This window comes from Pteropus medius, unplaced genomic scaffold (assembly GCF_902729225.1).
Source record: "Pteropus medius unplaced genomic scaffold, Ma_sr-lr_union100, whole genome shotgun sequence".
In the NCBI taxonomy this organism is placed as follows: domain Eukaryota; kingdom Metazoa; phylum Chordata; class Mammalia; order Chiroptera; family Pteropodidae; genus Pteropus; species Pteropus medius.
The window spans coordinates 9245409-9263921 of NW_024340699.1; the positions used below are offsets into that span (position 1 = coordinate 9245409).

Here is an 18513-nt window from a genome sequence, read left to right on the forward strand (position 1 = left end):
ATCGTGAAAACCGTTTTACGTGCCCCTCTTCTCTTCCAGGCCAGAACAAAATCTGCTTCATCCCGGGCATGGTGGGACCTATATTAGAGATGACACTCATCCCCGAGGCTGAGCTCCGGAAAGCCACCATACCAATCTTCTTCGACATGATGCTGTGTGAATATCAAAAGAATGGGGATTTCAAAAAGGTAAAAAACGAGGCTGGAAACTCATGCCAGCATCCCTAATCCTCAGCCCATTTCCTTATAATGATATCCTCGTTCCATCCGCCTGGGCTCCATTCAGAGGCTTGACGGGAGGATGGGGACATTTATTCATGTGCCCGGAATGAGCTGGCAGATCGGATTTGGTCAGTATTCTGTCACGCTTTCCTGCCCGAGGCCAAGATTAAAATGCACTTTCTCGCGGTGTGTCAGCTTAGTCCCTTTCTCAACAGTGTAAGGTCCCCAAGGTATGTCCAAAGGCCCGCCCCTCCCACCTGCCCTGATCTTGCACCCGCCTCTGGCTGGCACTTTCTCTCCTGGGATAAGTGGAAGATCTGTATTATCTCATGCATCATGCTCAGCCGTGCTTCAAAGGTGACAGCAAATGGAGTCAGAGACCTGTCGCTAAGGAGCGACCTGTGGATCTGCCATGGGAACAGGTGGCTTTTCCCAGCGTGCAGGGAGTGGGCAACTTGTGTAACGCCAAGGGCATTGGCCAAGTATTTTCACTGAAAATCTTATCGGACTTGAAGGATGAGGACCATTTTCTGGGCCCAGTCACTCAAGAAGTTTCTGACGGTGGGATAAGCAGCCACTTCCACAGTAGACTCCCGCCAGCATTCAGTGGTTTAATCCCGGCGTAGGACGGCTGGTCTTTAAGTCCTGTCAAGGTCGCCTTCGTGGACCCCTCAGAGCTCGCCCCTCGGTCCTCCCTGCCCCACCTTCTCCCCTGGTTTTACTTCTGACTGGGCTCCCCGCCGCCCCCCTGCGTTTTTGCCTCTCACTTACACCATATCCTGCCACCAGACAATTTTCCTTAAAACCAGTACTTAAAAGGCAGCAGATTCTGAACAGCTTTTCCTAAAATTCCCTAGGATCTGACCCGTCCCTTGCTCCTCGGTTCTCTAATCCGCTCCCAGTAGAGTCCAAACCCTTCAGCCTGCATCCAGGGCCCTCCTGACTCTGACCTTCAGTGAACTCTGCAGCTGATTCCCCCATCTCTTCTCCCCACTTTACCCATTCTGTGGTCATTTCCTGTATGGCGTCACCTAGGCGATCATCCTCCTTCGTGTGTTCCTTCTTCCTGCTCCTCTGCCACATTTGTTGCCAACACCTTCTAAACTCCTACTCATCCCACAAAGCTCTTCCCGAGGCTGTGTGCTTTGCTCTCTGTTCCTATGTCATTTTATCTGCCTGAGGTGTGATTATTACATACCGCCTTGCATTATACTCATTTCTGTGCCTTTTCGTGCATCCTCTTCATCCTCCTCTAATGAAAGTGGTGGTGATGATGATGATGATGATGATGATGATGGCAACAATGACCATCGTTAACTGGTGTGTACCACGTGTGAGGCACCGTGAGTTCTTTCCATGCGTTAGTTCATGTCATCGTTTTTATTACAACCCTCTGAGTTAGGTAGTATTATCACCCCCTTTTTAAAAATGAAAACACTGAGGCTTAGAGAAATGAAGTCACTTGCCTGAAGTCACACATCAAGAAAGAGGCGGAGCAGAGGCTGTAACACACAGGTCACCATGATCCCAAACCCACGTTGTGCCCACTGCACTATCCAGCCGCTGGCACGATTGTAGTGAATGTCGGCTGAATGAAGGAATGAATGACATCTTGTCAAGCAGTGCTTTCTCAAACCGTGTTCTGTGGAGCACCAACCCCACTGGATGCTCTGGGAAAGAGGATGTCGAGGCTAAATACCTTTGGAGCCCGCCGCGTATCAGAACCCCTCTTGGAGGTTCCCAGTGCCCAGTAACACAGTCAAGGCATGAAGAAGTCACACAGTAACAGACCTGTTTCATTTCTCCAATTTATTTGTTCAAGAAACATCGGTTGGATGCTCCATTCCGCCAGTCAGTTTGGGAAACATTGTTCTAAGAGGAAAAGGAGATGAGTGAGCTCAGTGCCACCCTGAGAGGGTACTCGCCTCACTCAGGGGTTCGCGGGGCTCCCCCACCCCGGAAAGGTCCTGACCTCGGAAAGGCCCCCTCTACAAGAAGCCTGTAAAAACTCAGGTTGAGGAGTTCAGATGGAGAAAAAGAGCACATTCAACTAGTCGATCTGGGAGGAGGGGAAGGCGATCCCTGGACTGAGTGATCGAAGGCAGTTTGGAATCCACTGCTTTTTAAAGGGGAAGCAAAGCCCGTGAAGCTTGGGAACATGCTAAGGTCCCACGACATGAGACGAAGGCGTCGTGCTCACCCTCAGATCAGCACTCCCTCCAAAGGTGTGGGCACCGGCTGGCTTAGAAGATGCCCTGGGAACAGGTATGCAAAAGAAACCCTCCAGATACCTGATGGTCCTAAAGAGAAGCGAACCTCAGCCATTTCTGGATTATGTCCTGATAGCCGTGTTTGGTGGCCTCGTGTCTTCAGAGGCTTGCCTATAATGTGGTTTTCCTGCCCTGAAGAATTTCCTTACTGTGACATCCCCATGACACGCACCACCTGCTTTCCATGAGTGCGGTCAGCCTTGGGCACCTCGCTCCAGGCGTGTGTTCATCGTAAGCATGTTCCCCAGTTGCTTCTCTTCGTTTCTCTCTTATCAAAAGAGACAGGAAAGTCAGCCTGACCAGTGGGGCAGCTTCCCATGTGAAAACCAGCTGGCGTGCTTGGTGGTTACTCAGCTTTGGATGAGCAGACCCAGGCATGGCTGTTTGATTCAGAGTAAGCATCCATGAGAAGTATCGCAGGAAAGGGAGGAGGCGAGGTCCCCATGAGCCCCAAGTAGCCCCGACGGCTGGATCCAGAGTGAACCTAAGAACTGAGGTCTGAAACCCAGAAGGTTTCATGTACAAACTGGTGTGAGTGTGCGATGCCAAAATAACCAGATACGAGAAGAACCACATGGCCAGAAGAAGGAAATCCAAAATTTGAGTTTCGTAAAGGAACTAGCAAAGCTTAGAGGAAACCTTAGCAGGGCCTGGCTCCCGGCTTATACTGGCCTCTGGCCTGATTCCCGAAGTCTGGCAGCTCTCGCTGACCTCCCCCTGTGTGGCCTCTCCCTTTGATTTCTTCAGCCAAAGAGACCTTAGTCGTCCTACAGCTGAAGCCTCACATTTTGGGAAAAACTTTTCTGTTTCCTGGGGCTGTGGTTTATCTGGATGCAAGACACAAAGATTTGCTTAAGCAGGATGTGCATGGCTGGACCTGGAACAGGGAGGCGTTAGACTCCGATGGGCTCTGGTGAGGGAGGGGAGGAGAGGCTCCAAGGCGGTCTCCTTTCTGCTCTGAGTTTCTTCTGCAGCCTCACTGCCAGACTTTCCCGTTCGCCCTGTAGCCCAAATTGGATAGCCGATGCATTTGACTGATAACCTTTACCCCTTGTGAGTGTAGACTTCACCCCGGACCATGTCAGGGGTGTCCTTTGCCAGAGACTGGATGTCCCAGCCCTGGCACACTCCATGATTCCCTCACTGGGGCTGTGGACAGGGCAGATTCAGCAAGAACGGCCTTGGGATGGCCACACTGTGGCTGGCATAGCTGCGCCCCAGTCAGAGTGGAATGTGTCTTGCCCTCCTGTATGGATCTCAGGCATATCACCTGGGCTCATAGTATGACGATCTGCCCCGAGGCCTGTCTCCATCATGAGACTGTGAGCTCTGAGGGCCAACGCTGGTCTCTCAGCCCTAAACTCCTAGCAACTGTCAAATGTCTGACTTGAAGGTGGTGGGTACCATGTCCGTGTTCTCAGGATGAATGGAGGCCTTGAGACCCCCATCCCACCACATTTCAGAGGAAGAGCCTCAGCACGGAGAAGAACATTCCAGTGAGTCTTTGTAACGTAGGGTAATGAGAGTGGATGACCACCATCTTAGCTGTCTTAAAGATTATATCAGATTACGATGCTAATGATGAGGACAGCGTCAACAATGCCATAATGATCATTGCTAACAGGAATTGAGCACTTACTATGCGCCAAGCGCCATGCTGGCCTTTTTACACGTGTCTTCCCATCGACTCCCCCAGCACCACTGTACAGTAGGTGTTGTTTTAAATCTCCATTTAATAGGTAAGAAAACAGCCTCAGAAAGGCTTAGTAACTTGCCCAAGGTCACATGGATGGGAAACAATCAAGCAAGCCTCAAACCAGGCTTGTCTGATGCCAAAGGCTGTGGTCACAGCTGCTCCCAACAAGGCACCTGCCCAGGGGTGGCCCGGGCCAGTCCGCCCCAGTCGGTGGAGTACTAATCCCTCCTCGCTTGACTGATATGTTTGACTGAGACCTTCGCTCTCCAGCCCTCCCCAGAGGGCCCAGGCTTGGTGTGGCGTCACCCAGCTCTGCACATCCCAGCACCCTTTAATTTCCCTCCCTGCAGGCTCTTTTGTGACCCTGAGACAAGTGCTTATTTCCCCCCATCCAGTTCTCTGCGCTAAAGGCAAGCTCAGACAAGAGAGAAGGCTGGTTTTCTCCCCCAGAGCTGCTTCCCAGGAGCGTTCAGCACCGTAGCGATAACATTAGCAGTCACTGTAAGAAGACGAGCACCCCCTCCCACCCCTGTGCTCACTTGAGCGCATGCTCCACTGAAGAACACCTCTGCTCGCCCTAACTCCCCATGCCGGGAGCTGGGTACCGCTGTCACACCTATAATGTCGAGAGGGGATCAATGAACGTGGCCCTGCAGGCTGAGTCTTGTTTTTGTAAACAAAGTGTTATTGGCATCCAGCTGTGCAGGTTTGTTTGTGTGTCATCTAAGGCTGCAATAGCAATGTTCAATCATTGAATCGCTGTGGCAGACTGACCCACAAAACCGAAACTGGTTACTATACTAGGAAGAGCCCGCCGGAAAGTCTCTGCCATTTATCTGAGACTGTGGACAAGCCATTTAAATGCTCCGAGCCTCTACTTCTTCACCCGTAATAATAACAGACACTTACTGAGGGGTGGCGCCAAGCAGGGGCTGGCTGCTTTCCATGCATGGTCACATTCGAAAGTGATCCTCGACCTCCAGACCTCACGGAGTTATTATGAGGACTGAGGGTAAAGAGGCTGAGTTAGGAGCCGGGAGTACCCCAGGGCTCCCTTGACCTTGGTGACCGTTGCCAAGGGCCCCCTTCCCTTCTTCAGGTGCCAGGTTCTTATTTGGTGGTAACATGGGAAATGAGTGGACTTCATGATTCAGATGGACTCATCAGGGTATAATATTAAAACGAGACAAACCATTTTTCATTACAGTCATGTAAAAGAGACACCATACGGACCTTCAAAATATTGAATAAGCCATGAACTCAACTGGGTGAAATGCTTCTCGACATCGAAAGCCGGGAGACAGAACACTCTGAATTCAGTGTTACAAGATTTGTTAGAACTGTGGGTGTAGACTTACTCTCGGGTCACTTAGCTTGTCTGATCTCTGATCACTCCATTTGTCAGCAGTCTTGACTCTCTGAGGCATCAGCTCGTGTTAACTAGGACAGCTTCAGGTAGGGCTGGATTCTGGAGCTCAAAAGTGACATCGGATTTCAGTCTCTTTCCATCTCCTCTCTGCTTTCCTCTGTGTCGATGGCATTCTCAGTCAGGCTCTGTCACTGTGGTCATCTCCAGCAGCCTCAGACTTGCAACCTTCAAGTAGAACGGAAAGACTTTGCTAAGAGTCCCAACAAAGCCTCAGATTTGAGTCATCGGCTTTGTCTGGGCCTTTATTAATCCTAGAATCTGGATGGCGAACGATAGCGATTAGGAGCTAAGCGTGTGCCATGTACCCACACCTGGAGCTAGGGAGGTACAGTCAGCCCACCTAAGTCCCACAGACTGAGATTAGGGCTGATGTGACTGCCAACGTGTGGAGAAAGGAAGACTAGGATGGCAGAAATGGTAGCTGTCTGCAACGACGTGCTCTTCCCCGAGGATGCAACGCTGTTACATGCGTCCGTGCCTTTGCACGTGCTGTGTCTTCTGCGCGGAACGCCCTGTCCCTTTTCATTTTCCTGCAACGTTTCTACAAGCTCGAATGACATGGGCTGTGAGCCTTTCCTGATTCCTCCCCTCTTTCTCTCCCTTATGCCCATCTTTCTTCTACAGCATTTATCATCTACTGTTCATCTGTACTCTCTGGGAATTCCTAAAAGGCAGACACAGCATCCTGTTCCGTTTCGTATTCCCAGTTCCCAGCACTAACCTGGGAGGTGATGGGTGCTCCCTAAATTTTTGGTTAGAATAATGAACTGACTAATCCCGACATTCAGCCATCTAATGTTATCGTTGATTTTCATATCTGACTTCTTCAGTTTGAAAACGAAATCATCCTCAAGCTGGACCACGAGGTGGAAGGTGGCCGAGGGGATGAGCAGTACATGCAGCTGCTGGAGTCCATGTAAGTTCAGCGCCCAGCACGGAAGGAGCGGGGAAGGTTGGCCTGAGGCTGGAGGACTCGGGACTCCAGGGGGCTGGTGGCTCTGTCCTTCCCCAGAGATCACGGATGCTATTGGCCACGAGTGGCGTGTGTGGAGCACAGGCAGTGCGTGGATGCCGTGCTCAGGTCTCTTTCTGTATCATCTCCTTTCGTCGAGTTTACTCTTTGGTCCCCATTTCACAGAGGTGGCCCTTGAGGCTCAGGAAGTCTCTTGTTCTGGTTTTCCCACTTAGCTGTAGACTTTGGGCCAATCATGCAACGTCTTTGGCTTATTATCCCCATCTGTAAAATGGGGATAATAAGCCTCCTGTGGTTATTTTGATCACTGAATAACTATAAAGCATCTGGCTCACAGCAGGTAAAAGCTCACTAAACGGACTTTGATCCCTGCCTCTGTTTCCCTCTCTGACACCCCCCCATCCCCCAGGACTTCTCCCTAGGTTTAGGAATGTGGCTCTGACATCCCAAATTTCCTCCTAACTATAAATTCTTCGATTTATATAATTCTCTGATATAACTCTGATTTTTTTTCCCCTAATATTCTTTGAATATTTTAACTTTAACAACAAGACAGACTAAAGGCCTTGCTCAAACCCTCGCTGTGACCCTCGCCCGGCTCCGCCCAGCGGGCAGAGTGGGGTCCCAAGCAGCACCTCCCCAGCCGGTCCCTTGGCCCATGTGGTCACTGTGCACAGCCTTCACTAAACACCTGGAATGCAAATGCCACTCCTCCAGGAGAAACCTACCTCTGCTCGGGTGGGTACTGAGGCTGATTGTCCAGGGAAAAAAGTGACATTTTGCCCGAGTCAATGTTTATCTTGAAGTTTTAAAAAGGAAAATCTAAATATTGACCAGAAGTAAAACCATGTATATTGCTGGCAATTTCCATTTTTATAAGCGGATGGGGTTCTGTGGCAGTCTTTGGATGATCAGCAGGATTTTCAAATCCTTCCTGAGTGATTATTTATCAGAGGAACACTTAGAGGTCGAGGAAATGAAAAACAGCTCATTATTTTTCTCCTGAGGTAGAGGTGTCAGTGATTTTTACAAAACTAATCGAGCCCAACCCAAGGAGTCAGAACCCCATCAGAACGTCCGTTGGCCAAGTCTCCCTTCTTTCGAACTTTCTGAGCCTCCGTTTCTTTATCTGCAAATTAGGGATAAAAATGCCATCTAGCTCTTATACTTTTTCTTGAGAGTAACGAAAAAATGTCATGTAAAATGCTCAGTGCAGCTTCTGACACCTCATAGGCAGTCCAGAAATATTAGCTATTGTTCTTAATCTCCGAGCGGATAGTGATGTGATCATTTGAAGCCATGAGCCTACCTGTCTTTTCTCCTCTGGGCTGGTCATCCTTAGTTCCCCCAGCCCTTCCATATCTGTCTTAAAGTGAGGGTCCCACAGTGAATGGAGTAGTCAGACACACTCCACCCTCCTGTATTCCATCTGCTTGAAAATATTTCTAGAAGCAGCGAGGGGCCTGGAAGGCTAAAGGGGACAGAGAATGGGTGTTCTGGGGCCTGGATCCCACCCAACCATTTAGTACCTGAAAGAACACCTGTCCTAAGAGGCGCTTCGTACATAGTTTTTAAAGGAATAAATTAAAATCTAGTTCTGCCAGCACCGATGGAGAATGTGGAGCTGGGCGGCGCCTCCTGAAGGCCTCCATGCTAAATGCAAGTCAGTTCGAGGTGTGAGCTCCCTCCAGCCCCCAAGGCAGGAGCAGGGCCTCTGCTTCCAGCACTGAGGAGTTCTCCGCATCGCCTGAACGTTCCCACAGCCCTTTAAATTGCCACTTAGACTCAGTTGTAGGACTCGAAGGAGAGGAACAACTGTTTGACCTTGACAGGACCAAGATTAGAGCCCAGCCCCATGGGCCTCAGGCCTCATTTATAAACCGAAGGTCTTAATAATACTTAAGTCAAGGAGATTTTGTGAGTATTAAACAAGATAGTCGAGCACAGTCTCTGGAACGTAGGTAGTACTCCATAAATAGTGGCCCCATTATATATTTTGGTAAGTTTTTATTTCTGTATCTGCTTCCCTTGCTAGACTGTGATCCCCTGGGGGTCAGTGAACCCCTAGTTTCTAGAACAGTACATGCTTAGTGGATGGATGGATGATTTCAAACCAATCTGCCCATTCATCTCATAATCCTAGGCCATATGAGCAGTTTTCTTACCTCTTGCCTTAAGATAGAGAAACTAAGAAAGCCAAGACTTTGTTCTTCTAAACCCTTGCTTCTCAAAGGACCAACAGCGATAGCATCACCAGAATCTCAAGCCCTAACTAGACCTGCCGAATCAGAATCAGTTAACACAACGCCCAGGTATTCCCACATGCAAAGTAGAGGACTAAGCCAATGGTTCCTAATGTTGGCTGCACATCAGAGGCACCTGGAGAACTTAAAAAGTAAATACTGCTGCTTGGCTCCCACTCCCAGAGATACAAAGTCATGGACCGAGGGTGGGCACTGATCTTTGTGAAAGCCCCCTGGTGATTCTTACATGTGGCCAGGGCAGAGGACCACTGGTCTGACCCCACTCGGGCCCTGAGATGCCGTGAGCCCTGGGAGGCTGTGAGAAACCACGCCCCAAACACTGGGATTGCATTGTCATTAGGGTGGGAAGCAGGGCTAGACGTGACCATCCCAGAAGGAGTCAGGCACAGCTGTGACTGAACCAGACAGGCCTAAATCACAGGGCAATTTGCATCTCTCTTTGAGAGCCAGGAAACAGGTGCTTCCCCCACGGTGAAGATGGATTCGTCTGATCACAGCCACAGTTTGAGACGGTCGCCTCCTTGCAGCTTGGTTTGGCTTCTGGGAGGAAACGACCCTCTAAAATCCTTGCCTTTCTCACCTTTCTTCCCCTGAGAGCTTGTGGGACTTAAACTGCCAGGGGCAGAGTCACCAGAAACAAATAGCCTGGCTGATGCTTGTCTACTCGAGATGCCTGAGAACAGCCTGCAACATTTCTCTGTGGGAAACTATTGGACGTGATTGTCTTGATTCTCAAGGTCACCACTTACGACTGGGGTGAGGTTGGGAAGGTCATTTAACATCTCTGAGCCTTGGTCTCCTCCACTATAAAATGAGGGGAATGTTTTTTACTCATCAGAATTACTGTGATGATTTCTTAAGAAAAAGTGATTAGTACAGGATCCGGTGCAGAATAAGTGACTAATAAGTAGTCATTAATAAAAATTTTAATCCATCTGTCTTGCCTCACCTAGCCTGTGGGCTCTCTGAGGGTAGGCACGATTCTTTCTGGTATTTCTTTTTTTATTTTATGTCTTTCTCCCCATCCACACCCCACACAACACCTGGCACAGTGCCTAGCAACGAAGAGGTGCTTACGGAATCCCACGTCTCTCATTTTTGTTTTTAAAATTTAGAATATCAATATTACAACAAAGTAATATTTTCAAATAATAGATGCACATTTAAATCGAAATGTGAGCATCACCTTCCTCTGTTTTCCAACCTAGACCCCTTTTCAGAAGCGACCACCGCTGAGAGTTTGGTGTTTATCGTTCCTGACCGTATCACACACGTTTATCAACACACGGACGCGTGACACAGACATGCCCTTTAACTTACCTGTAGCATTTGGTGGTTGAGATCACAGATGCTGGGGCCAGACTGTTGATATTTGCCAACTGTGTGATCTTGGACAAGTTAATTGACCTCTCTGTACCTTAGTTTCCCCATCTGCAAACATCTCATCTCATCAGACTGTGATGGGAGATTAACTGAGTTAAAATTTTTAAGATGTTTAGAGCAATGCCTGGGATGTGGTAGGCTCCATGTGAATTGGTTAAAAACAAATATTATTCTGAGACTGACTTTTCTCAATTATCTATTTTGTACAGCTTTTTATGTCCAAACATATCGATCTCTCATACTTTTTTTAATGGCTTCATAGAATTACATTTTGTGAATGTGCTTTATTTAACCATTTGCCTATTGATGGAAATTTAAGATGGTTCCAACTATTTCACTATTAGATATAATTTATCGGTATTATAAACATATCTTTGAATATTTCTGGGAAAATTTCTGTAGCATAGATTCCCTGAAGTAGAATTGTTGGGTCAAAGGATATGTACATTTGCAATTCTGAGAATATGAAAATTGCTGCCCCAAAAAGTTGTTCCGATTTACTCCCTAGGTAGGTGTGTAACAGTGACCATTTCCCACCATGGCCCACGCTGGAAATGTATTTCTCTTTTCACTTTTTCCCATTTTGATGGCAGGGGGAAAATCACAGTTGATCCCCAAATAATGTAGGTTAGAGTTGCATGGATCAATTGAACTGCAGTCCATTGAACTGCTGTACGGGCAGGTAAGTCTATAGGTGAATAAATGATTGCGTAAGTGAACAAAATGAGCCAGCGAACCAGGGGATCGCGGATTCGCTGGCTTACCTGGCTTGTGCTCCACCCACTCCACTGCACCCCCACCCCCTCGCCTCCCAGCATGCTCTTTCTCCCCTGGCCTTGAGCTCACTGCCCTCCGTCCGTTCTGTGCCCACAGCCTGGTGGCGTGTGCTGCCGAGCACCCAGCCATCTCCCAATCTGTGGAGAACTTCGTGAGCCTGGTTAGAGGCCTGCTGGAGAAGCTGCTGGACTACCGGGCGGTGATGACGGACGAGAGCAAAGACAACCGCATGAGCTGCACTGTGAACCTGCTGGTGCGTGGCCTGGCCAGCCCTCCCCACAGCCCATTCAGACCGAGGCCCGGGGGCAGGCCTGGCTTTGGGGTCCACTGTTGCTCCGGGTGGGGAAGCAGCGCTAAGGGCTCTGGAAATCAGACAGACATGGGAGTAAAGCCCTACTCTGCCATCTGCCAGCTCTGCGTCCTAAGGCGTCACTTCACCTTTCCGTGCCTCAGGTTCCTTACATATGAAATGGGTATGAATATATTCCCTTTAGCACTTAACAGGCTGCTCTAGAAAGTGATTCAGCGTATGAGCTTTGGAATCACACGGCCCGTGGACTCTCATCCTACCTCCGTTAATTAATAGAATAGACAAGTCAGGGAAGTTTTCTACAGGTTTAGTTTGCTTATCTGGAGGGAATAACAGTACCTGTTTCACAGGCTATGCAGCCCCAGCCCACGATTAAATGCTCACTGCATGTTAGTTTCCGTCTCTTACAGAATGAAGGAATACTTGTAATTAGAATTTATAGAAAATTGCTGTGGGACAAGCTAACTAGGGAAGCTAATCCCAGCCCCGGCTCTCAACCCCGGTAGCACAGGACTTGCCTTGGGCAGTCTCCTTTCATGTGTCCTGCGACACGGTCACAAGCCAAGTAGCAGCAGCCTCAGCGCTTCACATCCACCATGTCTGCCCACTCTAAAGTGGTTTAAATAAATAAGGCTGGCCAAAGGCCATGTGGCGTCCATCACAATAAACCCCCTGCCATTCCCAGTGTTATAGAAATAGCGTACAAATCCGGTCCCCATAGTTCTGTAGTGTGGCCTCGGTTTCCTTAACAGCGTAGATATTGCCATGGATTTTCCAAAATGCTAAGCAGAGTTTAAAAATCCTGATTACAGCAGAAAGGAATTCATTGCTAGTAACTCCACCAGGCCCAATTTACATACAGAGCACGAAGAGGGGTTTTCCAGGAGTTTAGCAGTTTCTCTCTATGAGGAGGCAGAAGCCGGTTGAAGAAATTGACCTTCAACAGTCAGACTGACCAGGGAGAAAGCTTAGGACTGGCAGTTCTAGAAGCAATTAGACCTTGCCAGTTTTTGGTGTCTATATAGTGTCAGGGAAGAGGACAGGATGGTGGATGGTGGTGATGGGGTGGGGGTGGGGTGGGGGTGAGAGATCAGGAGAGCTGAGGTCCAGCATGGCTGTGCTGCCTACTGACCGCTCTGGAGCATGTGGGACACGTCACCTCCCCTCTCAGCTCCAAGTGCACGTGGGTGCGTTGGATTAAACCAGGGCTCTCTCCTAGTCTGACTCGTGGATCAGATCATGACCTCCTGGCTCAGATTCTGTAAGGACTTCTTTAAAAGTGTGTGGGGTCAGGATCTTTGGTGGCGGAGCTCAGGACAATTACCGGTCTAAATGACCCCCAGGCTGGAATAGGAACTGGGCTTCCTCGGTGTTGCCAAGTTTAAACGTTTTTGGCTATGGAATCTCATCGTAACTCCTGATAGTTCTAGGAGTTATGATCTGTTATCATCACTGGGATCTACTATGATTACTATTACTCTTACTCTGATTATTGCTGTTACTCTGATTCCAACTCAGGGCTGACTCAGCACAGGGTCTGAGCTGTTAAAGATCAAGCTGGGCTGCCTTTCATAGTTGACTCTGTCCAAGTAGAGTGCCTCGGTCTTGGCAGCTCACCTCTCAGCGCAGCCAGTAGCTCAGCTGCACCCCCTGCTATGTGATGGCGGAGATGCTTCCTCTGTCCCTTGCATAGTCTGAGGCTCAGGGAAGTGACTTGCGAGGCAGAATCTTCTATCGAGGCCGTTGGATGCATTCAGGAAAGTAAATTTCGTGCTCCCATCTCCGGGCGCCCAGAGAGTCAATAGCCGTCTTCCGCTCATCTCTACCGCTACACCCTCCACCCCTGCCGCTCTGCAAAGAAAAACTCTCATCACTGTTTTCCTCCCCTACCTAGAATTTCTACAAAGATAACAATCGGGAAGAGATGTACATCAGGTAAGATGTTTGTTTTCTAAAACCCAGACCTGCTGTGTCACTCTCCTGCTCAAAATCCATCGATGGCTCCCCACCGTCTTCAGGATAGAATTTAAACTTACCTTCTTAGCATTCAGGCCCTCTGTGTTCTGGTTCCTGTCCATCTCCCCAGACTTAACTCCTTCCATTTTTCCTTTAATCAGCCCCCAGAATTCACTTGGAGTTCTCTGACCTGCCATACTGTTTTGCAGTATCCACAGATCACACTCTCCTTAACCCACCTTGTGAGTGGAGCTGGTGAATTGTACTTGCATTTGTCGCGAAGCTGGCATGTGAAGCCTTAGTCCAGGGTTTATAAAGCATGTAGTCGGATCATTGGCCAGCCCAGTTTCAAAGAGAAAGAAATACCAAATGCTTGAGGCCACTTTCTTATAGGCATTTAGAAGATACTTCTTCGAACATATCATGAAGGATTTCTCTGGGGACATTAGCCTGGAGCGGAGAACTCCCTGACCAGTTTTTCTCAGAATCTCATATTTTTTTCTCCAAAGTTAAAAAAAAATTATTGTTATTTTTACTTATTACAAAAATGATACATATTAATTACCAAAACAAAAACTCATAAAATACAGACAAGCAAAACAAAAAATGAAAGAAACTCTCATAATATATACATATTTCCGACTCTTTTATATTTATATATAGATTGAATTCTGTGCAAGCATGTTTTTGCAAAAATGTGACCACAGTGCTCATAATTTATTCTTTGCTTGACAAGAATTCCATGTCAACAGGTGTATTTCAACATCATTTTTAATGAAACTATAAAATTCTCTTTCTAGAATATACCACAATTTATATAACCAATCCTACATTTAGGTTGTTTCCAACTTTTCCTATCATAAATAACACAATGACCAAATTCTTGGATATATATATCTTTCCTTGTAGCTTTATGGGACAAGAACCCGCAGGTGGAGTTGACCATGAGGTTCATGAAACTTCAAGGCTTCTGAGACATCCTGTCAAAGGCCAGAGACTCCAAGTCTGAACTCCACTGTTACTGCACATGTGCTTACATGCTTAGTTTAGTTTTATTCCAGAAATAGGAAAAAAGATAATGCCATAGGTTGTCTTGAGGTTGGAGAGTACTTAGGACAGCACTAGACACAACTCACTGCAGTAGTACAAAGTTCTGGGGTTGGAAGGGCCAGGGGTCTTCGCCCTGTTTTTCCATGACCCTAGATAAACCATTCAGTCTCCCTGGGCCAAAGTTCCCCATGTAGGGCGTTTTCATTCTACCCTCGGAGGATCACATGAGATGCTGCAGGTAAAGTGCCTAGCACATGGTTCCCTCTCTCCAGCCTGTCTCCTCTCCTTCCCATTTTAGAAACACAGATGGCGAATCCCAGATCTCCATAAGCTTCGGAGATCTGAGTCCTATAGTAATCTAGGAAAACCACATTTGCCTAAACCAGACATTGTAAACAGGATGTAGTCTGAAAATCTGCTCTGTTTGGCAGGCATAGCATTTAAAAAATATTTTTTAATTGATTGCCAAATTTTAAAAATTTAGACATTTTACCATAAAAATTGAAATTTCTCTCTCCTGAGAAACTCAGAAGGTATGGCATCACTGGGCCCTCATCCTGTCCTAACAGCTGTCACCTAGCTAGATGGGGGTGGTGGCAGGCCCTCTACATGGAGCAGGAGCACTCTAGTCACAGCATCCTCTCTGTCCCTCATTGAACTTCAATGATGCATCTCTCTCAAGCTGCCCATCTGGCATCTGTAGGTATTGCAGTTCAAATCCCAGGTCGGGCCTATTGGGGCATCTTCCTTTGGGCTCTGTATTCGATCGCAAAATCTTGAGTCGACAAAGGAGAAGAGAGGGCGCCTTGGCCAATTAAGCTGAAAATAGCAGGGAGGCTCCCTCTGACTCCTCCCTCCCAGGTGTTTGGACCCAGTCATCGGGGGTCTAAGAGACCAGGGACAGGCAGGTGCGATAAGGTAGGATTTAGCCATGTACGTAGGGGTTTCTGAAGGTGGACCACAGGTTCAACACGCCCTACATGCAGGCCACATGCAATTTCACTGATAACTCTGCTAGACCAGCAGAATGTTAAGGGAGGAAGAGAGCGGAAAGGCCACGATCATAGAGGCAGAAATAGCTGGTTTCAAAATCCGGTTTTACCTATTTCTAGCTGTCTACTTTAACATAGATCTCTTACCTGTAACACAGCTTTCTTATCTCTGAAAGGATCATTGGGAAGATGATTTGCTATAATATATAAAGCACCCATTCATTGAATGAACAAATGAAGAATCTTTCTATCTGAGAGGCTCCCCGCTCATCCTCTTAGTGTCAGATCCCAGCCCAGCTGTCACACTATGGGAACTTTTCTGGAAGCCCCACCTGGACAAATCCTGCTGTCATAGACCTCTCCTTTACAGCATCGATCACAGTTGTATTTTTGCAATTACTTATTTGATTATTTGATTGGCATCTGTCCCCTTTCCCTAGACTATAAATTCCAAATCTGAGAACCGTGTCTGCTTTTGCCGCCACATATCTCTAGTGCCTGGTACAACCTGTGTTCTCAGTACGATTTTGCTGATTGAAAAAAAAAAATGAGCAAAAGTCACCAGGGTGTCCTGGCTCTTTAGTTATCGAAAATCACGAGTTGAACTTCTTTCCCCTTAAATCTTTGGCAGTCCCTACTCTGAGGTCAGGCAGCCTACACTTGGCTCACTGGCCATGTTTTATGTGGCCAGGGACATGAAACGTTAGCTCCTCCTTTGGCAACATTCTGTGCAGAAAGCTTTCTTCCAATAGGAACCCAAGCCCTCATGAGCATCGAGACCTGCTTTGAGTGCAGATGCCTGAGAAGCCCTTTGTTCCCTGTAGTTATGCAGTCAGGACAGAATCTTGGCATGATTACGGACAGCGCCTGCCTCGCAGAGGAAGAGACCAAGGGCATTGCATGATAGCATCTTCTCTTCATCAAAGTACTAAGAGTTGGGTTTAAATAAATGCTCCTGATCACATGCAAGTCCCCGAAGCAGTGCTTCTTCGGCTCTGAATTCTGTTTCCAACAGTGGCAGGAGGAAATGTTTCATAAAAGAACCAAGTTCACAATGATAGTAGTTAATAGCTGTCATTGTTCAGTGCTGTCACAGGCTAATCACTTTCAGTGCAAATTCACATATATTAGCAGTAATGAACATACACGGTCTGTTATATTCCCAGCAAATCCATAGGTAGGTTTTGTGGGCATTGCCGTTTACAGATGCGCAAAATTATTAACAAAAAAGTTAATTCACAGCCCTTTAATGCTTATCGTGTATCAAATATCTAAGAATTGACCAGAGCACCCTTCTCCTCAACACCCCTCAACCGTGAGTCATCCTAAGGATCAGAATTGGAATGTCATATTGCAAAGGGACAGGAGGTGGGAATGTGATTATGGTTGAATAGTAGATTCTCCCTGCTGATAGCTCCAGGCCTCGGCGCGATTGTCCAGCCTCTAGCCCCGTTTTTCTCTTACCAGAAAAAATGTACTTCCTTTGTCCGCAGAAAACACAGTGCCGTGGCTTGTTCATGCGCCTGGAATACTAAAATGATTAGAGCATGGGCTTTAAAGGCAATTAGCCTGGGATCATGTTCCAGCTTTTCCATTTATTAGCGCACGGCTTCTGACAAGCTGTTTAGTTCTTCCGGATTTTCCTTACTCGTCATATTGCAGTAGCCAGAATCTTCAGTATAAAGTCGAATACTTCTGGCTAGAGGGGTCCATGACTTTTCCAGGCCACAGTTTTCTCATCTGAAAATGGGAGTCCTCAGTGGACCCATTTTACAAGAGTGTCATGAGGATTAAATGATCTGAGGCATTTACAGTACTTAGTGTGGTACCTGTCACGCACTAAGTGCCCCACAAATGCTAAACGTCACTGTGACCTGTGCAGGGGAGCTGGTTAGCAGGGGTGGAGGACTCCTTTGTGACTCCCAGAGGTGTCCAGTTGGTTCTGTCTGGCTTCTGGCTGGCCCCGCGCCCTTATCACTGTACCCAATAATTCAGCATGTTTCCCCAAACAGGTACCTGTATAAACTCCGCGATCTTCACCTGGATTGTGACAATTACACGGAGGCCGCCTACACACTCCTTCTCCACACCTGGCTTCTCAAGGTAGTGTTTTTCCAGTGAAGTAGCTTTGTGCCCTCAGGGCCCTCAAAGCAAGTAGAAGAGTTAAAAAAAAAGAAAAAGAAAAAAGAAAAGAAAAGAAGTATTAGCTAAATAAATTTGTTTCGCTCTGTGTCCTAAAAATCTTGGCCTGGTAGGAATTACTTTTCTGTACTGTTCGCTTGGTCACATAAAGTCTTGCGTGACCTTAACATCTAGCAGCAACAATAGCCCCTTGAGATATGTCTTGCAGTTTTATATAACACCCAGACTGTTTTACATAACATCCAAACACCATCGACTGTAAATTCTTAGCATGCCCAGTGAGCTGTTTTCTTGCTCTTGAAAGCGCCGTTGCAGGTGGACAAAGTCTGAGGGATTTCCTTTGGCTTTTAAAGACTGGGATCGTGTCTCCTAGGGGTTCGGAGAAAATCCCTACAAACCACATATATGAGCCAAGAGAGTGTCAAGCGCAACTCAGAAAAAATCAGGAGACACTGCCCAAGTGGAGACTGCAGACAGCATCTGCCTGACTGACCGCTGACACCCTGGGTAGCTGGGAGGCAGCAGGCGTGTTTACAGGGCTTCCTCCCACGCCTCATCGGTGGGGAGACACCTGCCCTCAGTGGCTTCTCAGCCCCTGGTGACTCTGTGTGTCTTCTCTCCACAGTGGTCAGATGAGCAGTGTGCGTCGCAGGTCATGCAGACAGGCCAGCAGCACCCTCAGACCCACCGGCAGCTGAAGGAGACGCTCTATGATATCATCATAGGCTACTTTGACAAAGGAAAGGTAATCGGTCCCTGCCTTTCCTCTCCGTAGGGACCCTGTGGGAAGGGCAGTTCTCTCCCACGCGCTGCACCAATCCATCTGCAGATTCTGGGTCTGATCACTTCTCCATCTCCCTTCCTATCACCTCCATTCAAGGCACCGGAATTGTACACCTGGACACTCAATGAGTTCTGAGCTGTTTCCCTGCTTCCTCTATGTCTCCCAACGGATCTTCCTCCATGTAGAAAACAGAGTGATCATAAAACATATGTTGGGTCACACTGTTCTCCTGCTTACGGTCACCTTAATGGTTCCCCCATTTCGCT

At 47.8% G+C, this 18513-nt stretch overlaps 1 protein-coding gene across 1 annotated transcript in view; it reads left to right on the forward strand.

Moving 5' to 3' along the window:
* Nucleotides 1-18513, forward strand: part of DOCK2 (dedicator of cytokinesis 2) — a 366360-nt gene that overhangs the window by 315262 nt on the left and 32585 nt on the right. Inside the window, exons 33-38 of the mRNA XM_039876355.1 lie at nucleotides 40-188; nucleotides 6447-6532; nucleotides 11110-11266; nucleotides 13218-13258; nucleotides 17334-17424; nucleotides 18089-18208. Coding sequence (XP_039732289.1) covers nucleotides 40-188; nucleotides 6447-6532; nucleotides 11110-11266; nucleotides 13218-13258; nucleotides 17334-17424; nucleotides 18089-18208 — 644 coding nt within the window. The remainder of the gene's footprint in view (nucleotides 1-39; nucleotides 189-6446; nucleotides 6533-11109; nucleotides 11267-13217; nucleotides 13259-17333; nucleotides 17425-18088; nucleotides 18209-18513) is intronic.